Below are 27,602 nucleotides of genomic sequence, written 5' to 3'. Positions count from 1 at the left end.
TCACCGCTCTTTTCTTGACCGATTGTCTGAAACTTGAAAGAATTTCACCATTGCTTGTAGTCATCCCGAGTCAAATTCGCAGTTGTCTCACCACATGTATGACCACTAGAGCCCTGGCCCGTCTCCATGTCCCATGCATATCGCACGCCTCGCCGCTATTACCACGTCGAGCCTCCGCTGTCCCGGTCGAGCCTCAAGGGTCGCGAAACCACACCACTCAACCCCCACTACAGAGTACCACCGATCATCACCAATCGATGACGAGTTTCACGCTTCCATCAGACCACTGGGCTCCAGTCCAAACTGCGTGTCGCTCGCTTTTTCTTCCCGCTGAATAGGCTTCAACTCTCTGTCGACTTATGCCGTAGCCCCTCAATCAACAATGAGTGAAGTCTTCCAGACTCCAGCTCCACCTTCAACATGACTCCGTGGTAGATGATCAGTCCACCCAAGCGCCTCATCGACTTCAAGCTTCGTGTATACACCACCTTGAATCAATCCCGCGCCATAGTCTCGTCGAAGCCACACAAGCCCTCGGGGCCTACGCCACGTGTTTCCACGCCCTAGAAGTCGGTCACCATCAGCATCATGCTCCTAGGTCATCGTCGTCGATCCAACCACCATCTTCTGTACCAACCGACTCACGTCGATCTGTCAGACTATCTAGTCTGACCGAGCCGAACTTCTCCAACTGCATGACATGCTCGAGGCTCCCAAATCGTCTTCCGCGAATTTCCATCCATCACAACACAACTCCATCATAGCTGAATTGACTTCTCGCAACGCCTTCAAGCATCCATGTTGTGCCAACAAATTTTCACCCTTGTCTGCCATAACCCAAAATTTTCAGTTCCGTGAACTTCTCCACCTCAAACCTGGTACCCGTTGATGCCATGGTCCTTTGTATGGCTGACCTTGTGAAAAAAAACTGAGCAGTCTTCCCGTGATCCCCAAGTGCACGAACGAAAACCTCCGCGTACTACTAGCAATTCCAACTAGCTGGTCACGTGAATTTTCTCCTGTCTTGGCTTAACTTCCGATGCTAGCAATTGTGTTCTCTGCCAAAACCTCCTGCTAATTCTGATGGATGCGTCCCTCATGTATCAACTAGATCGGGAGCGCGCCTTGGCGCGAGGGTGCCGGTCCCAACATTTTGGTCAAGCATGTAGTGCTAAGTTAGTAGGAATTCAAGTTTAGCATCGAGTTTAGTGCGTTCATAAGCCACAAAAGATAGCAACTCGACATGAAGTTCGATACCGAAAGCGCAGCCACTCGACATGAAGTTCAATAGCAAAATTGTGAATATAGGAGAGGGAGTAATAAGAGCATGAATATTATAAAGGAGAGACAATTATGAAGCCATATATACTAAGCATACTAATAAGTGGCTTCATCCAACCACCTTGTCGATCAACTTCACAGGTGTCACTTCATACTAATAAGTGGCTTCATTCAACCGCCTTTTTTCGATAAACTTGATAGGCGCCACTTCACATGAACCTGATGCAAATAACTTGTGAGATATACGGTATATCACGATTTCTATATAGGAGGATAGGCTGTGAATTTTTCAATCCAACAAAAAAAAGTTACATACACTTGCGGACTGTTGCATGCATTTTACAAAAAATAATGGCCAAGGTAGTATTTACAATCCATTTAGTTTGCTGCAAAGGAAATCCCAAGGACAATCTATATGCAGTTGTACTCCAACATCAACTGTATTATCTTGAACTTTAAGCAAAGGCTAATCAGAATCAACAGGGTAGGCCAAGCAGCACTCGGTTATTATACTGAGAATACAAATTAGACAGTGTCTTGTCCAAGGTGACTAAGTAGGAAGTGCGGCTTGCCGCACCCTGCGGGTGCTATCATATCCTACCCGGTAACAAAACAATTGAAAGTGTGTCTTGCCACACTCCTGACGAGTGCAGATGTACCCACCAAAATAGTATTCTGTCAAGTTCAGTTTGAAAATTCAGTTGCTGCTTCAGTGATTTGACACCAAAGTTTACTCCCAAAAATTACAATGACTGTATATTGACTGCATATATTCACTGTACAGGACTGAATTCAGTCAAGAAAACCTGTCAATTTCATTCATTGCATATATTCACTGTACAGGCTGTCAAGTTCTATTTCAGCTCAAGTTCCATTGCTTTTGTTTTGAAACTTCTTGGTAAATTAACTAGGAGTACATGAGTATACAGGATTAAGCTAACCGAAAATCCTTGATATTCCCCTTTCGTAACTTGTAGTGATTATTTTGTTTCTGCTCTCTTAAGATGTACTAGATGAATGACCCTGTGATGATTTCTTCTGCTGTTTCTTTGTGCATACTTCAGTTTGTTATCGTCACCGTTGTCAACATGATTGATCAACTTCATATGCTTGTTTTGACTCATGAACTTTACCTCACTTAAATTCTAGTGTATGACAGGAATGTCGGTTGCTCGGCTAAGTTTTAGTATTTCATCAGTTCATTGGTCCCTGCTAGTTTCTGTCATGTTACTTAGTGTTTGATTCCTAGAGTTGTGTCTGGTTAAGTAGTTTTCCAGAGTTGGTTGCTGGGCTAAAAAGTTTCAGCCTGCTAGATAGTTTCCTAGTTGAAAAATGCAAATGCAACCAGTTTCCTAGTTTTAACTTACTTACTGGTCAAACAGTTTTCTGGAGTTGTGCAAATGCATGTTCATTTTTGTCAAATTCAAATAAAATCAAATTAATTCAAATAAAATCAGGATTAATCATAGTGTATTCTTTGTACTTTATGCTCTATTTTTTGTCAAGCATGCATGTTCTGCTCTTCTACTGCTTTTTTGTCAATATTGAACCTGAATTTTTAAACCTTCCCTCTCCCTTTCAGGCGAATGTGGATGTTGCACAATATTGTGAAGGTGTAGCACTGCTCAATTCAATTTCCACTGCACATATCTACTTCAATTTCTACTAAAATTCACCTTTTCAGCAGCAGATGCGGGGCAGAGAAGTCAGATGGCAAGGAGGAGCAGCAGCAAGGGGGAGAGGGAGGGGATGGGCGGACTACCTGGCCTCCTGGTCCTCGCAGATGGTGGCGAGGGTGTGGATGAGGCACGGGTTGGGGTTGGCCTCCTGCTCGACGACGCGGGAGATGAGGGCCTGCGCGCGGTCCAGCAGCGCGTCCTCCGCGACCTCCTGCTCCACGTCCGCCGCCTCCGTCTCCTCGTCCTCCTCCTGGTCCTCCTCCTCCGGCTCGGGGTGCGGGGGCGTGGGGGTGCTACAGTGGTGGGGGCGCGGGGGCGGCGGGGGTGGAGTCCGGCGGGGGTCGGAGCAGCGAGTGGATCTGGCAAGGGAGAGGGACGAAGGGATCTGCCGAGGGAGAGGGAGGAATTAGCTAGGGGGGAGATTACTAATGGCGCACCCCGCAGCGGTGCGCCATTAGTATGTTTTTTTAGATAGCAATGGCGCACCCCCGATCGGTGCGCCGTTAGTAATCTTTTTTTACATAGCAATGGCGCACCAGCCAGAGATGCGCCATAAGTAATTTTTTTTGTTGCATCTAATAATTTTTTAGAAAATGAATATGAATATGAAACAGTAATATTTTTTTATAAAAACAGTAATATTTTTTAAAAAAATATCATCAAATTTTTTATTTGAAAATATTTATGAATATGAAAAAATATCATCAAATTTATTATTTGAAAATATCATCAAATTTGTTATTTGAAAATATAATCAAATTTGTTTTTTTGGAATTTTAGTTGCATTCATTTGTGACGGTGGAGCGGGCCGGGGAGGGTGCGGGGGAGGGTGCGGGGGGTCGGCGGCGGCGGTGGAGCGGGGGAGGGTGCGGGGGGTCATCGGCGGCGGTGGAGCGGGGGAGGGTGCGGGGGGTCGGCAGCGGCGGTGGAGCGGGGGAGGGTGCGGGGGGTCGTCGGCGGCGGTGGAGCTGGGGAGGGTGCGGGAGGTCGGCGGCGGCGGCCGGTGGAGCGAGGGAGAGGGTGCGGGGGGTCCTCGGCGGCGAGGGGGGCCAGATCTGGCGAGGTGGGATAGCGATCGAGATGGAGGGGGATCGAGATCGAGTGTCCATGAAATTTAAAAATATTCATGAGTTCAAAAGGTGTCCATGAAATACAATCGAGAAATGAAGGCTACAATTTAAATACAATCGATCTTAGCTAGTTATCTGTTCACAATCTTCTTGCCCTTATTTTTCGTAAATGGAGTTCTTCTCTTGAACGGACGTCCTTTAGGTAGGGTGGTCCTGCTTCTTCTTGTGGTGTATTCTGATACTTCATCGTCGTCGTCATGTTCCATCTTCGGGTCGCACTTGTCGAAGTCTTGCTCATTGGCGACTCCATCCATTCCGATGATCTTCCTTTTGCCTCTCCTCACGACAACACGACTGGGCTTTGGCGGGTCGGTAATGAAGAAGCATTGGTCCACTTGGGAAGCCAGTAACCATGGCTCATTTTTCGTGGTGACGTTTGCGCCCGCGGTCTTGGATTTGGCTTCGGGTATAACTATGGTGGTGAAATACCGGTCTTCTTTTATGACGCTCTTGGCCCATCTGACATGGAACATCGGACCTTCTCTCCAGCGTAGCTCAGCGTCCAGATCTCCTTGATCCTTCCGTAGTATCTGTCCTTGTCATTACCGGTGTAGGATTCCATCGTTACCCCGGAGTTCTGATAACCATCGCTCTTCATGTCCTTTCCCTCGGTGTAGAATGTGTAGCCGTTGAGATCGTACGCCTCATACGTCATCAGGTTGTGCTCGGCGCCTTGTGACAAGGCGAATATGAGTTGTTCTTCTGTGGAAGAATCCTCATGTAAAGGGTACGACAGAAGCTTCTGCTTGAACCAACGCATGAAATATGAGTTGTGCTCTTTGATTATATCTCTGTCCGTCCTCTGTTGGCCTCGATCATTGTACGTCTTCTCAATAAAGGTTTTGTGCTCTACCACCCAAGGATCAACCACGTCTATGTGTTGTAGCGCGACTACGTTTGCTCTTTCAAAGTCGGCGAGTCGACCCTCGAAGTCGACATGCATTTCACGGCGACCCTCAGGTGACCCCATCCAGCGAGCCTGCCGAGGTGCCTGTTGACGGGCATACCAACGGGGTTCTCGATGCCTAGATAATTCGTTTAGTAGGAGATGCACTCTTTGGTCAGAAAGCCCCTAGCTATGCTTCCCTCTGGACGTGACATGTTGCGAACGTATCCTTTGATGACACCATTCATCCTTTCAAACGGCATCATGCTGTGCAGGAACGTCGGCCAAAGTTGGATGATATCCTCCACGATATGGACCAGCAGATGCGCCATAACATCGAAGAATGCGGGCGGGAAGTACATCTCAATCTCGCATAGTATCACCACGATCTCTTCTTGTAGCCTTCTGAGTTGCCTCACGCCAACCGACTTCCGAGAGATGACGTCGAAAAAGTTGCATAGGCCAAATAGCGTTTCACAGACGTGTGCGTCCATGATCCCACGGATTGCAACTGGAAGTATCTGCATCATCAGCACATGACAATCGTGAGACTTCATCCCGCTGAACTTCTGCTTCGCTAGGTCTAGGTATCTGCTTATCTTCCCCACGTAACCGTAAGGAAGTTTTACTCCTATGAGGCAGGTGAAAAACGGATCAATCTCCTCCTGACTTAGAGTGAAGCACGCGGGAGGGTAGTCATTTCCGGTCTTCTTGGCCTTTTTGCCTTTGTGACGACTTTCCGTGTCCTGCTTCGCCTCATCATCATCATCATCATCATCATTAGCGTGAAGCTCCTCCCTAATGCCCATTGATTTCAAGTCTGCCCTTGCTTTTGGCCCATCTTTGGTCCTCTCTGGCATGTTGAGCAGGGTACCAAGCAGACTCTCGCACACGTTCTTCGTGATATGCATGACATCAAGGCTGTGAGGCACATGGTGGATCTTCCAGTACAGCAAGTTCCAGAAAACAGACCTTGTTTTCCATACCTTCAGCAGCGGCTCTGGCGCCTTTCGCTTCTTTCCCGGCTCTGGCGCCTTTTGCTTCTTTCCCGGTAGTGGGCAATCTTTCCAATTTTTCAATAGCTCATATATTTCCTCGCCGCTCCTCATATGCGGGCGTCTTCAGGGTTCGGTTTCACCATCGAACAGATCCTTGCGTTTCCTCCATGGGTCATTGTCGCGAAGCCACCTTCGATGTCCCATGAACACGGTTTTTGAAGACCCGGGATCTCTATCTAGCTGGCGATACGTTGTGTCATACATGCACCTGACGCATCCAGAAAATCCGTGGACCACCTGCCCCGCGACATATCCGTAACCGAGATAGTCATGCACCGTTGTGAGCAGTGCGGCTCTCATAGGGAAATATTCTTTCTCTGCGGCATCCCACGTATTGGCTGGCGTTTTCCACAGCGTGTCTAGCTCCTCTTTCAGCAGCCCCAGATACAGATTGATGTCATTCCCTGGTTGTTTAGGCCCTTCAATTAGCATACTCATGTGAATGTACTTCCTCTTCATGCCCAACCAGGGGGAAGGTTGTACATCCACATAAACACAAGCCAGGTGCTATGTGTGCTTCTCTGGCTGCCAAACGGATTGACTCCATCGGTGCTCGCGCCCAGCACGATGTTCCTTGGATCCTTCCCAAATTCTGGGTGTTCGAAGTTCAACGCTTGCCACTGGCTCCCATCCTTAGGGTGACTCAGCATCTTGTCTTTTTTATTTATCTCCGGATCATTTACGTCATCTTCTCGCTTCTTATCCTCCCTATCCGCGTGCCAACGCAGGAGTTTTGCTACCTTAGGGTCCGCGAAATACCGCTGTAGACGAGGAGTGATCGGAAAGTACCACACCACTTGTCGAGGAGCTTTCTTCCTCTTCTTGTATCGAGTGACGCTGCACACCGGACATATGGTAGACTCTGCGTGCTCGTCCCGATAAATGATGCAATTTTTCATGCACACATGGTATTTCACGTGCGGTAAATCCAGAGGACACACGATTTTCTTCGCCTCCTCGAAACAGGTCGGGCACTTGTTCCCCTTGGAAAGACGTTCGCGCCAGAATGACATGTTCTCGTCGAAGCATGCGTTGGTCATTTTGTGTTTTACCTTCATCTCCAGAGCCATGAGCGTTACTTTCAGGCGGGTATCATCGGGCCTGCATCCTTCATACAATGGAGTAACTGCGTATATCTCCAGTTGATCCATCTTGGCTTTCTCTCGGGCGGCAGCTCTTGCGTTATCCGTCTGCTTGAGAAGCAGCTCTTGAATATGAGGGTCCTGCACCCAGCCCATCGATGGTCCATCGTCGTCTGCTCCGGCATCTTCATCTTCATGATCATGCCCTTCGTCTACTCTGACATCTTCCTCATCATCATGTCCGGCATCTTCTACATGATGACTGTGTACTGCATGTACTTCGTGATCATGTCCTGGAGATTCTTCGTCCTCTCGCCCGCCCTCGCCGCGGTTGTCTTGCTGCCCTTCCTCAATTCTTGCTCGGCCCCCATGGACGACTTCATAATCATCTTCATCACCTGTACGGAATCCGGGTCCATAAGGCTCCTCAGCTTGCATCTTCGACACGGACATCTTATCTCCGTCTCGTTCTTTTGAAGCATCTCGGCCTTCGCGGAGCTCAAAAAGCTATTCACGATGCCTTCGGCCATCGTGCGGACCATGGTCGCCTGCGGGGTAGAGCAAAACGATATTTTAGAACCAAGAAAAAATTTGGCATGACTTTGCCTAAAAATAGGAACAAAAAGAATGCATAGTGCCAAAATTCTCGCCGAAACGGAAATGAATCAACATTCCGGCAAAATATTGGCAACTATCGCATTTCAAATACCGGTACCTGCAAACACAAACATATATGCAACACCGCAAACATATGCAACACCACAAACATACATAGATCTAACTAGGCCATAAAAAGTGCATGTGCATGTTGTTGGACGGAAAAAAAGGTAGATCTACAACATAAAGATAGTTTTCCCCTTACTTACCTATCAAAAAAGGTAATGTAACCACTTAATTTGGATGAATCTATGGTGCAAATGAGGTGAGGAGGAGGAGGCAGCCGAGACAAACTTGGAGAAGGAGGTGGAGAGAATGAAGTGGGGAAAGTGAGTGTGTAGGTGTGGCTGTCCAAAATATCTAGCAGGTCCTAGGTTACTAATGACGCACCACCTACAAATGCGCCATTAGTAACCCTGGTTACTAATGACGCACCAGCTGGTGGTGCGCCATTAGTAGTTTTGCAAAAAAGAAAAAGAAAAACTTATAGTAGTGGCGCACTCTGTGGCTGGTAATGGCGCACTGAAACCTGATGCGTCATTAGTATTTTTGGGGAAAAAAATTGTTACTAGTGGCGCACCGACACATGGTGCGCCACTGTTATATAGTAGTGGCGCACCACATGTCTGGTGCGCCATTAGAGGCCATATCATCTATAGCCCTTTTCCTAGTAGTGTAGCCAATTGTCCTCGAACAACACACCAAAACTATTGCTTATAAACACAATTTTGAGGATTCGTCTACTACACGATAAACAATCTCCTAGAGAACTACTTCCCGAGTAGTCACAAATTAATTAGTCCCCTAACTGTTTTGTCCAACAATCTTCAAAAGTATGAGGGGCACTTGAAGCACCAACAACCCACTAGGCCAGCCATAGGCCCATGCCTCTATGCGACCAATATCCTCCTTCTGAAGGGCACATCCTTACTTGGTGCACAAAACATGTACTCTAACAGATTACTTGGGCTACAAGCCATCTAAATCGGCTCAGGCCCATGTAATCCTATCCCTTGTCCACCAATATAAGTCGGGGCCCTGTGAATCGATATGCGTGTACACATATCATACATGCTCGCTCGAGACAACATTATTACATATCAGACATGCAAAATGTAGGGTATTACCTCACCCTGAAGAAGCGAACTTGACTATATCCTTGTCTCGTGTACATCCAGTCTGATCCTTGTTGCGTACTCTGCCCCATGAGCAACCCTATCAAGGGATCTGCTCGTATAATGAATGGACACGAATGAAGCAAACCAACTGCTCATGTAAAAGGGGAAATTTCTAGTTATCCCTCTTTTATTAAACAAGATGTCACCCAAACGAACAGAGGGACCATCCATGGGCTGGACATCTTAAACACGCTGAGATGCAGTTTCCAGAGTAATTCTTTTTGTTTTTTGTTCTGGTCTGTTTATTTTTTGCGGTCTTTCTTCTGCTAATTTCTTTTTTCTTCTTACTTCCATATTTTTGTTTTACATCTTTAAAACAACATAAACATGTAACAAAATTAGAACAATTTTAGGAGTACATGAATATTTTTTATAACTCGACAACATTGTGTAAAATACATGAACATTTTTAAAATTTGATGAACATACTTGAATTCCAAAACACTTTTAAAATACAAAATCATTTTAAGATACGTGGACATTTTTTAAAGAACTTTTTTTTAATATGAAATAAATCTTGCAGCTAGCTTTTTTCCTGAGAAAACCAACTAGAAACCAGAAGAACAAAAGAGGAATAGTCCCCTATGCATGTCCCGTATTATAGGGGGCCTCCGTAGGGAGTCAACATGTGAGGCAGCCACTCACTTTTTTCAAGGAGCTGCATTAGCACAAGGAAGAGTTTCATGGTGGGGCCCACAAATGCGTTTTTCATATATTTCATTTTTGTGCAAAGTTTATCACAATTTTGAAACTTCAATACTTTTGTACGTTCAAATTTTCAAAAATAAATAAATTTTGAAAATACAATACCAAAAGTTGAAATTTTGAAAGTTGAAGTTTAAAGTTCATCTACCCACCCGGTTTGATATGAAAATAAAAAACTCCTTTCTTTACTTCACATAATAGTGTTGTCTTAAGTCAATTTTTTTAAAGTTTGAGCCAGGTTACAGAAAAAATATCACCATGCACAATACCGGTATATATCATTAGATTCATCATGTAATACTCCCTCCGTTCCCAAATAATTGTCTTTTTAGCCATCTCAAATGGACTACAACATACGGATGTATGTAGACATGTTTTAGAGTGTAGATTCACTCATTTTGCTCCGTATGTAGTCATTTGTTGAAATCTCTAGAAAGACAATTATTTAGGAACGGAGGGAGTATATTTTTATATTGTATTTATTTGGTACTGTTTGTATTTAATATATTTTTGATAAAATATAACAAAATTTGACATAAGACACCACTAATTGTAATGCGTAACTATAGGGGCTTAGCACGACGATTTCCCGACTGTCTACTAAAACAAGGTTGCCCGATTTTTTTAGAGGAAAAGGGCTCAAAGCCCCGATTCCATTTGCATTACCAAACGAAACCACACGAGATCCACATTTTGTTACAAGTACGCGGGGGGATTAAACAGCACACGCGCTGCCCCAGCAAAAAGAGGAGACCGTGCCCACAGGCAACAATCACTAATTCAAAGGAAAATTCAAGACAGTCTCGAAGTGAGCTACAACCATCAGGCAAGGAAATCAAACGATATCGCGATCACGTAGCACCTCCAAGCACTTCTGCAGGCCTAGCCAGGATCCGGCCAAAGCAGGAGGGGTGGGAATCTTGCTAACTGCTCCAGCTTCCGCACCAAGTGCAGCACTTTTTCCTTGACAGGGCCTGAGCATCAGACCGCCCAGCTGTCCAAAGTAATAGCAATATTTCTCCACAACACATGCATCCCAACCCAGGGGATATGATTGAAACACATGTCGTTACAATATTTCCATAAAGCCCATAGGACAGCAGAATGCAGTAAACAATCTACGGGGTGATTTTTATTAAAGGACCAACATTCGAGCATGTCATTCACAGACATCCCAGTATGGTTGTTAGAAATGTCCCCAATCACTCTCCATATTTCCATCGAAACGACACAGCCAAAAAACTGATGCTCAATAGTTTCAGGATCACTACAGAAAAGACAGGTAGCATCATCTACCGATTGTCTTTTCTGAAGATTATCCCTAGTCAAAAGTTTATTTTTAGCCATGATCCAAAGAAATATATGAATGCGCAAGGGGACCTTGATACTCCAAATGGACACGAGGCTCCCAGGGCAAATCCCTTTGAAATTAATAATATTGTAGAAGGATTTAACAGTGTAGATACCTTTAGTATCATAATTCCAACGGACAGTGTCAATTTTGTCTTTCAGCACAGTATTTTTGATGGAATTGAATAGATCATCCCATTCAGCTAACATATCCCTAGTAAAACATCTCCTAAAAGAGATTTTTAGATTAGTGCCATCCCAGACATCACTCACAGTGATATTCTGTTCATTGGCAATACTATATAGACTCCAATATTTAGAGGCTAGAGTGGTATGACCGATCCACTGGTCCCTCCAAAACCTGATGCTCTTGCCATTCCAATATTCCAGGAATATCCTATGTTGGCCGCTTTAGCAGCCCACAGAATCCCTTTCCAGAAAGGGGAAGCACCATTGTTAGAGCAAGCAAATATATTAGGACTATGGGTGTTGTGCTTAGCATCAATGACTTGTTTCCAAATCTTGCCCTCATCTAAGAAGTACCTCTTAACCCAAGAAGCTAATAGGCAAAGGTTCATATTTGCAATATTAGGGATGCCAAGACCCCCATGCTGCTTTTTCAGAGCCACACTTTCCCGAGCAGCAAGGTGATACTTGTGGTGGCCCTCGTAATTATCCCAAAAACAGTGAGCCAGCTGAGAATTAATCAACTTAATGGCCCATGTAGGGAATTTAAAAATACCCATAAGGTAACTAGGTATAGTGACCAAGCAAGTTTTCACTAATGTGAGTCTCTTGCCAGAAGATAGTAATCTGCCTCTCCACCCAGCCCCTTTTTTAATGATCTTATCTACAGTAGGCTGAAGTTCACATTTCTTCAGCTTTCTGTGGTGGAGAGGAGCTCCTAGATACTTAATAGGAAAATCACTTAGTTTGCAACCAAGGATTTGAGCAAATATATTTGCTTCTTCCTCGTTCACATTAATAGGGACCAGATCACATTTATGAAAATTGATCCTCATCCCAGAAATCTGCTCAAAACAGGATAACAACCATTTAAGGTTCCTGGCATGAGCAGGGTTGTTACTCAAGAATAACAGAGTGTCATCAGCATATTGCATGCTAATAATGCCAGCTGGATTAGAACTAGGGAAGAGGCCTTCCATGATGTTGTTACTAGCCGCTTTAATAAGGATTCTAGTGAAAACATCCGCAACTAAATTAAAAAGTAAGGGGGAGTAAGGGTCACCCTGCCTAACTCCTTTACCAGCAATAAAAAAATCATTGTTGACATTGTTAATAGTAACCCCAACAGATCCTAGATGTAATAAAGAAGCAATTTTCTTCATCCACCTAGAGCTAAAACCTATCATGTGCATCATGTCAAGCATGAAATCTCCGTTGATCATGTCATAGGCTTCCTCATAGTCTAATTTAAAAACAAAACCAGATTGTTTACTAGAGTGCACAGAATGAATAATTTCATGGGCTGTGATAATACTCTCAGCAATATATCTGTCTTTTATGAAGGCCGTCTGGTTCAAAGAAATTAAGTCTTTGCAAATGGTGCCAAATTTATTAGTGGCACATTTGGCAAAGATTTTGAAGCTGCAATTAATCATAGCAAGAGGTCTAAATTTTTCTATCTTGCTGGCATCAGCCTCTTTAGGAACTAGAGTTAACAAGGAGAAGTTAAGTCTATAAAGATCTAGCTCATCCTTCTCCCAATCTCTAAATAAAGCAAACAAGTCACTTTTAATAAGGTCCCAAAAATGCTGATAAAATAAGAAGGGAAAGACGTCCGTCCCAGGGGCTCCTTCTGCATAAGAGCCGAAGGCAGCCACTTTAATCTCTTCTTCAGAGAAGGGGGCATCAAGGATGTTGTTATGAACATCAGTAACTTTCTCACCATCTTCCCAAAAGTCATCTCTTAGATTGATGTTAATTTTATCTTGGAAACCAAATAGCTTTTTATAGTAATCAACAACAACTTTCATAATATCATTATGATCAGTTACATTACCTGCATCTCCTTCCAGCACCATGATCTGCTTCCTCCTCCTCTTCTGATTTGCTATTGCTTTGAAATAACCAGCATTTAGGTCTCCTTCAAGTATATCTCTCTCTCTGGATCTCTGTCTGACCTTGATTTCTTCCTTCCTCCAAATTCCCTCCAAGTCACCTACATTTTTTTAATTCTTCTGTTAGTGTTAGGGGGTGGGGGTTAGTTTCAGAGATAATATCTAAACAGTTATATTCAGCCACTAGAGCTTGTTTCTGCCTGTTTTGCTCAGCCTCATAATTGGCCATCCAACCCTTGATGGCTTTTCTGGAATTCCTGATTTTGAACTGCCAAATATCTATAGCCTTAGTAAAAGGGCAGTTAGCAGTCCAGGCTTTAATAACAACCTCTCTAAAGCCCTCAACCTCAAGACACCATTTCTCAAATCTAAATTGCTTATTCTTGGGAATGGGGAAGGCACAAGTGTCAACAACCAGAGGGGTGTGGTCACTCCCCAATCTAGGAAGGGCTATGAGTTGCACTCCAGGGAATTCAAAGGCCCAATAAGTGGACATGAAAACTCTGTCTATAGTAGCCATTACTAAATTATCCTGATTGTTTCCCCAAGTGAACTTCCTCCCATTAATTTTGAGCTCTAGCAAACCAAATTTGTTGATCCAATCATTAAAGAGGTCAGCCCAATGCTGATTAATAGCACCAGTGTTTTTATCACTAGCCTCTCTAATTAGATTGAAATCCCCACCTACTAAAGTGGGACCTGTGCAGTCAGCTAGAATGAAATGAAGCTCATTAATGAAATCCAGTTTAAACTGGTCATAGGCAGAGCCATAAACAGAGATAACTCTCTAAATAGAGCTATCTTGTTTGTTTCTGAGTAAACAAGAAATACAGTAATTGTGTAGATCACATTGAACAATGTCAAATATGTCTGCCTTAATACCAACCAGTATCCCTCCTGCAGTATTAACAGCAGGCAGCCATTTCCATTGGAAATTGGATCTAGGATCAAAAGCTTCAAGCTGAAGGATATTAAACTCCTCTTTTTTGTCTCAGAGACACAAATAAAATCTGGGCAATTGGCTCTAATGAGCTCTTTTAATTTGTCAATTTTATTGGGGCCATTGAGCCCTCTAATATTTCAGTAAACACCTATCATTTAATAACAAAGTTAATTTTCCTTCTTCCTCTGCAGGAAGAGGTTTTTTGGACCTCAATCCAGGGGGAGTCTGAAGTAGAGGGCACATTATTATATGCCTCCACGTCTGTCTCAACATTGTCCCTAGAATCAAGCTCAGAACTTCTGAATTCCTCACCAGTAATATCTAAATTGGGAGGCATAAATACATCAGGATTTTCAGAATTAAATTTAGCCAGTCTATCTAATTCAACATGCTTAATAATGTAAACATTCTCTTTGATGTTATCACTGCTGGAGCCCAGGCTAATCCCTGAGCTTTCTGCAGTATTAATCAAGAAAGCATCATCAAGACATGCAAAAGAGTTTTGAGTACCTTTTCTCAAATAAGGTTTTTCCAGGTTTTTGATTTGCTTCAATTCTTGAGCTTTTTGGATAGCAGGTCTGTCATCTTTCTTGTTCCTGGTGCTAACCCTGGAAGCCACCACAGGCCCCCACTTATGTTGAGTGTTGATGTTCTTCTGGGTCACAGGTTTGGTCACTTTAGCAGCAGCTTCAAATTGTTCCAACAGAGGGGCACCACGATTGACATTTTGTTTTTTCTTCACCACCTCCAGGTAGCTTTTGGTCATAAGGCACCTAGTAGCTTGGAGGAGACCATATTAGAACTATTGGAATTAGGAGCAGGAGTGGAGCACTCTTGAGCAGCAGTCCCACTAGTCCCAGCAACATCAGTTTTATCTTTGAGTCTATGGTTACTAGTACCAGCGTCCATATCCTCTCCAAGTAAGTCATCCTCACTTGTATCAAATTCCTCTTCAGTGTGCTTTTTCTGTGAAGGATTATCATCAGGGCCTGGTGGTAGGTCTGATTGCCCACTCCCTAACCCAGTTTCCACAAAGAACTTTAACAAATACAGTTCATGATTAATCTTCACCATTCTATCTCTGGGAATCTTGCTGGGATCTCTCACAGCAACCTGAATTCACACCTTCTCATAGAAGCTTCTGAAGATAGTGTGCCAATCTACATTAACCAGGACACCAAGCACAATAGATATGTGAGCAATAATGTTCCAAGACATCCATTTGGGAGGTATTCCTTCTATAACAATCCATGTTTCCTCCAGATAATCAAAAGCTGGGATCTCTCCATTCCAGTCACTAAAGGAAATGGTCACCCCTTCTTTCTTCAGGTTGATGGAGTGGTATTCCACCAGCTCTTTGATCTTCTTGTGTTGTGGGGGGGGGGGGGGGGGGGGGGGGGGGGGCTAACAATAATTTTTTTGCTGTCATATCTCCTGATCTGCCAGGGCCAGTTGGTTTTCCACATATCAGAAAAGCAACCAGCTCTGTTTCGTTGATCTCTCCTTTTTCAACTAAGACTAGCCCAACATTACCAAAGTTCAGCCAATCAGTGTCCTCCTTGCCACCAGTTTCTATGTGAAAAAAACCAAGACCATTACTGGCACTCCCCCAATACATAGCAGCTGGATAAGACTTGTACCAGGTAGGGCAAGAGTCCATGTGGTGATCGATGACACGTCTTCGGTTCGCTCCAGTACTTGTAGTCGTCGCTAGATGGTCTACGAATTTGAATATAATTTTTACTTCTGGTATTCTTTGTATTACCTTGCCATTCTTCGTATTAGTTTGACAGTTGATGAATAGATCACAAGATCTCTCACAATTTTTTTTATAATGTGTAACCCATCGGTAGGACCTCCCAAAAAAAACCACTTAGATAGGACAGGTACTCCCATCAATCATCATCAACAGTAAAAAGACCTGCATGGTTTCCTTAGTCTCCGTCATCACCTGATACAGGACAGGATAACAGAGCACGTACACATTACATTATACTCTGGCGCCCAATGCATCAGGCCGAATATCTACAAACCCCTCCCATGCACTACACCCAGACAGCACCTGCATTACGAAGCAGCGGGACGAGCTTGCCGCTGAGGTGAAGGGACATGACCTTGTCGGTGCATCCGACGAGCCTGCCGCCGATGAACACTGCCGGCACGGCAGGGTTCCGGCTGAGGAGCCGCGCCAGCGCCTTCTCCATCTCCTTCCCCCTAGGGTCCTCGTCCAGTTCCACCACCGTCGGATTCGCCCCGAGATCCCGGAGGAGGCTTGTCACCGTGTGGCACATGCAGCAGGAGCTCATGCCGAAGATCACCACCGCCCGCTGCCCCGCTAGCTTCGTCACCTGCTCCATCAGACTGGCCCGGTCTTCAGTGCTAGTGCTAGAGCGCTTGATTCTCGTATACGAGGCTGACTTTGAGTTGTGCTAGCTTGCTTAGAGCTGGACGTAGAGGAGCCTTGCATATATAGCCATGCAAATGTGCACCGACAGGATGATCTTCGAGCAATTTGACCGGAAAAAGGTGATACGGGAGGGTTGGGATAAATGCGGGACTCCTTTAATTTGCGCCACTCCACGTATGGGTTCGGTGTGGAGCATCGAATTTTTGGATGGCAATGGCGATGCGGCGACCTGATAAACCGAAGGGGTACAATGGATTATAGTGGATAAGGCATGGAGCTCTGCCTTTTAGTAAATTCTCTTCTATCCCTTATTCGACAAGTCAGATGAGAGAGACATGAAGAGAGATGCTGGTGAGATCATACGGTCATTTGTTGATGGCGTTCGCCCAAAATCGCATTGAGGTTTTGTACTCATTAAGCATGATGCATACCATCTTAATGAGTGTTTGATTCTTTCTCTCCACTACTCCATTTTGCTAGGGAGTATAAACTGCGGAGAACTCATAGGTGATGCCATAATAATTGAGAAACTCTTCGATATGAAGTGCATCAAGTCTATTGGAGCCGTTCATTTTTGTGATTGGAGGGTCCAGATTAGCCAATACTACAACATATTTTCAGTAGTATATTGATCAATTAAGGGCATTTTAGGTAGTTCACTCTGTTCATCAATCCTCAACGAGTAGCAGTCCTATGGCCAACAATCATCGAGCTTGACGTGCGACATCACGTCGTCGGCCACAGCGAGGCTCCTCGGGAGGAACTGAACGTCAGCACTCGGCATTAGCACCGCTGCTTACCGCACGATGTGGACTGAGGTGAGCCGAAGTTTTTTTCGCGAATACGCAATGATTGCGTATCATTTCATTGATAGAGAGACCAGAGAACATGGGGTTGCTGTCCTTAACAGTGTACGCAAGATGGCGCGGGTAAGAAAAGCAGTGAGCAGAGGGGGAGGGTGCTCAGCCTCAATACAAAAATTTTATGTTACAGGGAGTATGTTGGCCAGGCCGGTGGCTCCGGCTCGTGCCCATAGACAGGCCTCCTATTTTATGTCACGGACAAGCACCGCTTTGGAGGGCTATGCGCCGTCGAAGACGCAAGCGTTGCGATGCTTCCAAAGGAGCCATGCAGTGAGGATGATGATTGTGCCGATGCCTTTGCGTAGACCTGCGGGGGAGCTGTCGATGGAGTCGGACCACCAGGTGAAGAAGGTGGTTGATCCGCCTGGTGGTGTGATAGTCGCTCGGCACCGGGAAAGGATCTCGTGCCATGTGCTCTTGGAGAAGGCACAGCCAGGAGGTGGTGAAGGGTCTCCGGTTCCTGAGAGCAGATTGAGCAGTCGGGGTCGTGCTGGATTCCATGGCGCGCAAGGCGATCCGTGGTCCAGCAGCGATCGAGCGAGGCAACCCAGATGAAGAACTTGGTGTTGAGGGGAGCCCAGTTCCGCCAAGTGAGTTGCCAAGTGGGCGAGGAGGTGGATCCCAGAAATAGAGCTTGGTAACAGGATCGGGCCAAGTATTGGCCGCTGGCCGTCCATCGCCAGATCAGCCGGTCTAGCTCGTCGGATGTAGAGACGTTCTGTAGGCGGCACCAAATGTCAATGTACTCCAGGGTAGCTTGGGGACTCAAGGCACCGCGAATGTCAGCAATCCATGAGCGGTTGTTCATGCCGTCGTGGATAAGACGCTGTTTGCGGACACGCTTGGGGATCAAGGCCACCAGGGCCGGTGCACGCTCCGCAATGGACTGTCCATCGAGCCAATGGTCGGACCAGAACTTGGCGGTGCGGCCATCTCCAATAATCCAGGAAGTCGAGGCACGGAAGAATTGTGTGACAGCCGGATCTCAAAGTCGAAGTCGATGTCACGCATGTCGCCAGCCGGACACGCTGGGCTCCTTCTGGAGGCCGCACAATAGCATGGCGTCGATCTCAAGCTCGACCCGCCGTGCCGTCTAGGTTCATCGGCTGGATGAGGCCCAACGCCTCCATACAAAACAGATCGCCCTCGCTGCGGTCGTCCATGCCTGGCCGGCCAAGAAGGGTCAGCATGCATGTCAGCGGCGAACTCCATGGGCTTAGGGATGTAAGTGGCAAATAAACGGCATCCGCAATCCCGTTTAGTTAGCTAGCTTGATAGTTCATTTTTCTCAAACAAACAAAAAACCTTTTTGAACTATCATATCATAAATGGACTTTAAACGGGATTAAACGGGACCCGGTTGACATCCCTACATGGGCTCGGCGTCCCTCTCGCTGTAGCTAACGATGTTGCCGGGGAAGAACTGAACGTTGGCGCAGGCCCGACTCATCGAGGCAAATTCTTTCTGCCAAAGAACGCATGTACACGAAGTGAGGACAAGCAGGTTGATTGATACACATATACTCCCTCCGTTCGGAATTACTTGTCTCGGAAATGGGTGTATCTAGAACTAAAATACATTTAGATACATCCATTTCTACGACAACTAATTCCGAACGGAGGGAGTATGTACGTACTGATTCCGCCGGCCGGAGATGCAAGCAAATCGCAAGGCCGCGTCGAGAACATACACTGATCCGATCTCGTCAAGAACATACGCGGGCGGCGTCACATGCGATGGGATTAATTTAGTTAATTAAATTAATCATTATAATTAAAATTAAGGAAAAACAAATCTACCCTGACAGGGAATTATCAATATACCCTCGATACTAACCGTTGGATCAACTAAATACCGAAATATTACCCACTATTTTGGGTAGTATGATGCACCGTAAAAAATCTCGAAACTCTCTATGAGTATTGTTGAACTCTGTGCCACTTTCACTTCTCACGTTCCTGATGGTGACTTCATATTCATTTTGAGCCTTTTTGGCAAAATGTTTGAAAATTTTCTGGGTTCTGGATTTATCCTCGAGAAAGAAAACTCATGTGATTTGGGAGAAATAATAGACAATGACGAGTCCATAGTGGTTACCACCGAAGCTAGAGTACTTCTGCAGCCCGAAGAGGTCCATTTGAAGAATCTCGAGTGGCCTTGTCATGATCATGGTAGTCCGAGGAATGTGATTTCTTCACGAGCTTGCTAGCTTCACATGCACTAAAGAGGCGATTTTTATCAAATTTTACATCGGCAATTCCTATGATGTACTTTTTCTTCACCAACTCCTGCAAGTTTCTCATACATACATGGCCAAGCCTTTAGTGCCACAACCAACCCTCTATAGTTTCTGCAAGAAAACAAGCGGTAACCGAGGGACCTTTAGAGAAATCCAAAATATATATATCACATTTTCTACACCTTCGACTATAAAGGTGTTATCATTTTGCATGAAAACCACACATCTAGATTTGGTGAATAACACCATAATGCCTATATCACAAAATTTGAAATGGACACGAGATTGAATCCAATAGATTGAACAAGCATGACCTTATGAATGTGTTTCTCTTTTGATATAGCAACTTTACCTAACTCAATTACCTTTCCTTTGTTGGTGTCGCCAAAGGTGATATACTTCTGTGACGAAGTAGTCAATTTAAGATCGATGAATAAACTTCTGTCTTTGATCTTATGATTAGTACATCCACTATCCATGACCGATTCGGTGCCACCGGAGAAATAGTCCTGCAGAAGAATTAGTTCTTCTTAACAACCCACGTCATGATGGGCGACTGATAAGATTTAGCTGGACGCTGAACATAAGAGTACTTTGCTCGAGGGGCATTAGAGTTTTTTTTCTCAAAGAGTGGTTAGCATAGTTGTATGAATATGCGGATTTTTTCCTTAGAAGTATGAACATAATGGTTACAAGAATAGTGCTCATATTCATAAGAGGAAGAATCAACATTAGAACCCATTCGAGGAATTTCCATTCTCGGTCGATGATGAATTCTTTCTCGACCGAGAGTTAGTTCCCTTAGAGGTTTTTTCCATTAAGCAGAATGGAGGTGCCTCGCTGTTGCTGTCATCATTGTCGAAGAACAAGCTTGATGTTAGTGTAGAGACGTAAGCAACACCCGCGATGCCGGAACTAGATTCCTCAACAGACGATTCTTCTTCAACTTCTTCAGGCTCATACGCTTCTTCCTCGAAATCCATCTCTTTGCTAATATAAGCCGTCGCCCTGTGAGAATTCTCATTCTTGTATGAGTTTGACTTCAAGGATGAGGATGAACTCTCTTTATTCTTGAAATGCTTACTTTTCTTCTTATCATGGTAAGAATCATAGTTCTTATTGTTCCTACTCTTACTGCTCTTGGTAACTTTGTCGTTGTTCCTAGCCTCAATCTCCCACAGAGGACATTCATCGATCAAATGTCCGTCTTTTTGCATTTGTAGCAAGAGTTTTCACTGGAGGAATTTGAGCCATAGGCAGATTTTGAGCTATACTTCGATTTTTTTTCTAGAAGTGACTCTTCTTCTTGTATCGGTTGAAGCGTTCCACAATCAATGCGGGATCTTGGACGATATGACCAGGTTGTAAATTCATAGTCATCAATGTGTTCTTCCTAGGAAGAATCAACAGCAACCTTGAGAGCATGGCTTTCACAATAGTCAAAACCATACAAATCTCCCGTCTCTTCTTCTTGCGGCTCATGTGTGTTAAGTCTCTCAAGAACATTTGTGGGTTTGAGATCTTTGTAATCTGGGCGCTCTTTGATCATCGGAATCAGAGTATCAAATGAATTGTCCAGAGGCCGAAGCAACTTCTTCACCGCTTCATGATCAGTAATGTCAATAGCGCCAAGTTCGTTGAGCTCAATGGCGATATAATATGGACAATCATTATTATCTTGAACACACTTATTTTCAAGTCTTGTAAAGCGATTGAACTAGCTTCGTAGAGTATCAACCCGAGATTCTTTCTAAGTGGGAACACCTTCATTCACCATAGCAAGTCTATCCCAGATTTCCTTTGATGTCCTCATAGAACTATCGTGGCCGAATTGCCCCTTAGAGAGATGATTCCAGATGATGTCCTTAGCTTGAGAATTAAGCTGACAGTATTTCCTCTCTTCAAGAGTAACATAGGCAGTGTCGTCTATATCTATCTTGAACTATTCTCCAGAGATCTTCATCTATGACATTTATGCGGATGCACATCTTGTCCTCCGTTGACTTGAAATTCACTAGAGTCGGCATTCCCATAAGTCCACGCGATTAGACCAAAATGTGCGGTGACAAGGGGGTACCTTGCTCTGATTGTAATTGCAGGATCAGAAATCAACTAGAGAGGAAGGGGTGAAGAGGATATTTAAAGTTTCTTCAACAAAAGCAAGTTTCTCAAACAAGTACAATGAAAATTCTCTTTAAGGCAGAAACTAAACAGAGATAAAACTGCAGAAGAGATTTCGAGAAATAACTAGGCAACTCCACTAAGATAAATCTATCAGAATGTGTGATAGAATAATAACTAAGTAGAAGTAAATGACAAGTAGGCGAGCATACAAAAATACAAGTACTGTAAGAGATAAATATAATTCTAACATGGTGAGCCCGTAAGTACTTAGCAGTTCCAGAGAACCTATCACAGAGAGAAATCACAAGGGAGAAGTTCTTTAAGAGTAGGGGGGATTATAGGAAGTAATGAGAGTAAGCAAAAGAACTGTGGTGCTCGATGGCGACTCTAGATTTTTTTTGTCCTATTTCACACCACTGACACAATGTTATGTCTGGTTGGAGAAACTTGTGATTTAACACAGAAAAAAACTCTCTTCATTCTATTGTCCTTGACCTAAAGTCCCTCAAACTCCGGCCAATTACTCTAGGTAGATCTTCAAGGTGATCTCCAGACCTTTACAGACTTGTTCTTGGCGACCCCCACGACAGCTCTTGGATATTCCGAACTGATACCTAACCATCTAGTGGATGCATAATCCACAAGAGTAAGGTACAATCTAAGCTTAAATCTATTTCATCATGATGCTCAGTCACTTTACATATTGTAGGCTCTCTTTATTTCCTCTCTAGGATTGTCTCAATTCTCTTGTTGGAGGGGTTGCTCAGACAGTGTCTTGTCATGTCAAACAGGGCAGCCAACCATCTCAGGTTGGGATGAGGGGCTATTTATATAAAGGAGCAATCCCGAGGTGTGAAATGACCATTAAGGGCACGGACCACTCAACGGAGAACTGACACATGGCGGAATGGTCAGATTTCAAACTCACTCAATGAGTCAAGTTGACTTAACTGCAAGTGATTCTTTCTCGGAGTCCCAAAGAACATTCTCTTACTCGGAAAATAAACACTCTACACGAAGATATTTCTCTCTTCTTTACTTGAAGAATTTGATTTTGGATTGAGCACACATTGATGATCTAAATCTCAAGTTACCCCCTTAATGGTACGGTTTTCCCTATGACTTAATAAGTGAAAAATGAAACTACAATCTTCCCGTTTGGGTCATTTTTCTCGCTACAACCAATTATTCCTCGAACAAAATACCAAAACTATTACTTGTCAACACTATTTAGGGATCGTCTACCACACGATAAGCAATCTCCTCAGGGACCTATTTCATGTGTATACTCACAAAAAAAATAGTCACTTAACTATTTTGTCCAACAATCTCCAAGACTATCAAGGGGCACTAGATGCACCGACGGTTTGCCAGGCCAGCCATAGGCCCATGCCTCTACCCGATGATAGGCCTCCTTCAGAGGGCACCTCCTTACTTGCTTGGTGCACAACACATGTACTCTAATAGATTCCTTGGACTATAAGCAATGTAAACTGACTCGGCCCGTGTAATCCTACTCATCGTCCATCAACATACATAGGGGCCACGCGAGTCGGTGTCCTTAACGTGCCAACATGCAACTCTGATACAAGACAACATTAATACATATCAGACATGCAAGATGTAGGGTATTACCTCACCCCGAAGAAACGAACCTGACTATACCCTTGTCTCGTGTGCACCCATTCTGATCCTCTTTGCGTACTCTGCCCCTTGAGCAAACCTATCAAGACATCTGCCGATATTATGAACCGACACGAACGTAGCAAACCAACCGCTCCATGTTGGGCCAGCCAGATTGGTCGTATGGTAGCTCCACCACTATCCATCTGTCTAGTTTCCAGTCTTTCTTCTAGTAATATCTTTTTATCATCTTTGCCATCGATTGTCTAACACTACTCAGTTTTGCCATTAAAAAATTTCACTACTCAAAAATGCCATTGTTCCATTGAACACAACCTCAAAAAGACCATTTTTCACCGTTATCGTCAGGTCAGTGGACGTTGACCGAAGGTAGATGACGAAAATACCCTTATCCCATTTGTCAACTCCCCTTTCTCTCTCTTTTTGACTTGTGGGGGGCTTCGAACCCAAGACCACGGCCTGCACGTCGCAAGAGCTCCTAACCAGCTGAGCTACATAAATCTTTTTATGTGAAAGGACATACATCCCTTATATTGTGTAGATGGAATAGTATTCCAACACAACAGCGTGTCGTGTCTTTTCTTGTTGCTAGCTGCGGCGAGTGGAGGCGCGCCGGAGCTGGGCGGCCAGCCCGGCGACCGGCGGTGGTTGAGGGGTTAGGCAGGCGGCGGCGGCTAGGAATTGTGGTTCCGACTGGGAAAACTGGCATGAGCAGGTCGTGCAAAGGATTAGGTTCTTTAATTAAGACAAGGTAGATTACACTATCAGAATAGAATTCTATATTTGAACGGATGTTGGGTTGGTTGGAATGGTAATCATGCGCCCCCATCGACAGCGAGGTGTCGGGTTCGAAACCCGACAGGTCTCTTTTTTCTTCAAAATTCTTTATCCTGACAAGTGGGGCCATACTATGGAGAGAGAGTGCAAATTGAGATCAGGGGTATTCTCGTCATCTACCTTCGGTCAACGTCCCTTGACCCGACGGTAACGTTGAAAAATGGTCTTTTTGAGGTTGTGTCTAACGGAACAATGGCATTTTTGAGTAGTGAAATTTTTTTAATGGCAAAACTGAGTAGTGTTATACAACCGATGGCAAAACTGATAAAAACCCTTTTTTCTTACTTTCGTATTTTCATTTTTACCTCTTTTAAAAACATAAACATTTAAAAAATTAGAAGATTTTTAGGAATAAATGAATATTTTTATAATTCATGAACATTATGTAAAACAAGCAAGCATTTTTAAATTGATGAACATACTTGAATTCGAGAACATTTTTAAAACAGACCATTTCAAAGAAATCTTAAACATTTTTAAAATATGAAATATGAGATCAGGGGTATTCTCGTCATCTACCTTCAGTCAACGTCCCTTGACCTGACGGTAACGTTGAAAAATGGTCTTTTTGAGGTTGTGTCTAACGGAACAATGGCATTTTTGAGTAGTGAAAATTTTTTTAATGGCAAAACTGAGTAGTGTTATACAACCGATGGCAAAACTGATAAAAACCCTTTTTTCTTACTTTCGTATTTTCATTTTTACCTCTTTTAAAAACATAAACATTTAAAAAATTAGAAGATTTTTAGGAATAAATGAATATTTTTATAATTCATGAACATTATGTAAAACAAGCAAGCATTTTTAAATTGATGAACATACTTGAATTCGAGAACATTTTTAAAACAGACCATTTCAAAGAAATCTTAAACATTTTTAAAATATGAAATAAATCATGCAGCTAGCTTTTTTCTTCTTCAGAAAACTGACTAGAAAACCAGAAGAACAAAAGGCAAGTTGTCCCCTATGCATTTTCCCGAATTATAGGGGGCCTCCGTAGGGGGTCTTCAAGCGCTTAGAGGCATTTTGTCGGTTGGCCGAGTGATTTAACACGAGAAACCCACCTATATGAGGTGGCCATACACATTTTTTTAGGAGCTGCATTAGGGCAAGGAAGAGTTTCATGGTGGGGCCCACACATGCTTTTTTCATATATTTCATTTATGTGCAAAGTTCATCACAATTTCAAAGTTCAGTATTTTTACAAGTTAAAATTTTGAGAAGTTTTAAATTTGAAAGTTTAAATATCAAAGTTAAAATTTTGAAAGTTGAAGTTTAAAGTTCATGTACCCGCCAAGTTTGATCTCGAAAAAAAAAGAACTCACTTTTACTTCACATAATAGTGTTATCTGAAGTCATTTAAAAAAATGAGCAAGGTTACACGAAAAAATACCACCATTCACGATACCTATTATGTATCATTAGATCCATCATGTAATATATTTTCAGATTGTATTTACTTGGCACTACTCGTATTTGATATAATTTTGATAAACTATTACAAAGTTTGACTTAAGACACCACAAATTATAATGCTTAACAGTTTGACATGACAGGTACTCCCATCAAAAGTAAACAAACCTGCAAACCAACATGTGGTTGGATGGTTAGTACTTAGGAGAACAGTTGTTTCTCAAGCCCAACAGGGTTCAAGCCATAGACTTGAGACCGGTGCTCACATTTTTCTGGATGTGCGTTCAGTGGGAGGAGACGTTTCCATCGATTATCAAAGTGTCTGTTGCGACCACGTCAATGTTAAAATGATGTGTCGGGTTAGTCTTTCGGAGGTGCTTATAGAAATAGGATGTGTGTGTACGCGTTTATAAGAATGAGTGTATGTACATGTAATGTGTTAAAAGAATTTAGTAAAAAGACCTGCATGGTTTCCTTAAGTCTATCATCACCTGATACAGGAAAGGATAACAGAGCACGTACACATACGTGTATTACATAATTCTCTGGCGCCCAATGCATCAGGCCGAATATCTACAAAGTCCTCGCACGCACTACACCCAGACCGCGCCCGCATTACGGAGCAGTGGAACAAGCTTGCCGCTGAGGTGAAGGGACATGACCTTGTCGGTGCATCCAACGAGCCTGCCGCCGATGAACACCGCCGGCACGGCAGGGTTCCGGCCGATGAGCCGCGCCAGCGCCTTCTCCATCTCCTTCCCCCTAGAGTCCTCGTCCAGTTCCACCACCGTCGGGTTCGCCCCGAGATCCCGGAGGAGGCTCGTCACCGTGTGGCACATGCAGCAGGAGCTCATGCCGAAGATGATATTCACCGAACCTCGATGACAAGATCCGATCTGTTATTGCGGCCCGATCTTTCACGGTACTCCACCTTCAGAGCAGTAATCTCTCGCCCGCGCACGCGATGTACACGAAGTAGAGGGTTTGAACCTTGCGGCTCAGCACGAGAGAAACAATCTGGACGACAGCACCTCACGCGCAAAACAATTTCCTCACAGAAATCGCAACAAAGAGGTTTTCTAAAGCTACCTCAAAAACTTGATACGGGTGTCTACCCCTAAAAACACATCTGTCTATTTCATATCAAAATATAACCTGCATTACATGGGACGCATAACTTGGCTTTATAGTAGTAGCCGGCCTAGAAACAAAGCTAAACTCACGTGGACTCTTACTTTTATCCTAACTAACAAAGAATTAACTAATTAAATATTCGCCAACCTGATAACAAACTAGACTCCTTATTTTGGTCGTGGCGTCTCTTTCTCGTGCAATATGCGTGTAGGTGGACCCCACCCAACAGCCTTTAAACACAACAGATCCCATACAGAACATGTGTAAGACTGATCCTTCTCTTTCCTTGGTAAAAATAGAAAGATAGATAACATCTTGATCTCCTTCCGTTCAAACCAATTCTCCTTCCTTTCATCCCAAAAAATATGTGCGTGCATTCCTTTGAAACAAAAAGAATGCTTGACTGATCTCCATGCTGCATTAGCACATAAATGAGGAGTATTATTTTTCCATACCGCATGTGAGGCCACGTCCTCATGCTGATTTGCATCTAGCAAGTCTCTTCCAGAATTTGCATGCGCCACGTCCTTTTCTTTTCTTTCTTTCATCCCAACAAGATCTCTGCCGATGCAATAATTAGCATACCTATTAGTTATGACCATATCATCCTCTCCCCTTGAAGCAAAACCGTCCTCGGTTTCGGTTCGTTCTCTTCTGTAGTACTTTTATTTACAGACGGAACAATGTCCATAAAAATTTCAGCGGCTTCAACCTTCTTTGTGTTCACTTCTGATGCAGCTTGAGCAATATCTCGCTTTCGACGATCAGCCATATAGTTCTCTGATGTGTACGACTCAAGTGGTACGTACTGTCCGCCATGAACAAAAGAAAATTCACCAACCGAATGATATGGCAACTGCCTTTTATCTGTCCATGGTTTTCCTAGCAGTATCGAACATGTATGCATGTG

General features: G+C 43.9%; 2 protein-coding genes across 2 annotated transcripts; both read right to left on the bottom strand.

Annotated features, from left to right (window-relative positions):
- Positions 1-15,845: 15,845 nt before the first annotated feature.
- LOC123115660 (glutaredoxin-C1-like) lies at positions 15,846-16,505 on the bottom strand. The gene has a single exon (XM_044536776.1). The coding sequence runs from the start codon at positions 16,385-16,387 to the stop codon at positions 16,076-16,078; it is 312 nt and encodes a 103-aa protein (XP_044392711.1). The 5' UTR covers positions 16,388-16,505; the 3' UTR covers positions 15,846-16,075.
- Positions 16,506-26,043: 9,538 nt separating this feature from the next.
- Positions 26,044-26,687, bottom strand: LOC123115658 (glutaredoxin-C1). Its single transcript, XM_044536775.1, has one exon. The coding sequence runs from the start codon at positions 26,410-26,412 to the stop codon at positions 26,152-26,154; it is 261 nt and encodes an 86-aa protein (XP_044392710.1). The 5' UTR covers positions 26,413-26,687; the 3' UTR covers positions 26,044-26,151.
- Positions 26,688-27,602: the final 915 nt, after the last annotated feature.

This window comes from Triticum aestivum, chromosome 5B, assembly GCF_018294505.1.
Source record: "Triticum aestivum cultivar Chinese Spring chromosome 5B, IWGSC CS RefSeq v2.1, whole genome shotgun sequence".
Taxonomy (NCBI): Eukaryota; Viridiplantae; Streptophyta; class Magnoliopsida; order Poales; family Poaceae; genus Triticum; species Triticum aestivum.
The sequence above is the reverse complement of the archived record's forward strand: the minus strand, read 5'-3'. Positions and strand labels throughout refer to the sequence as shown.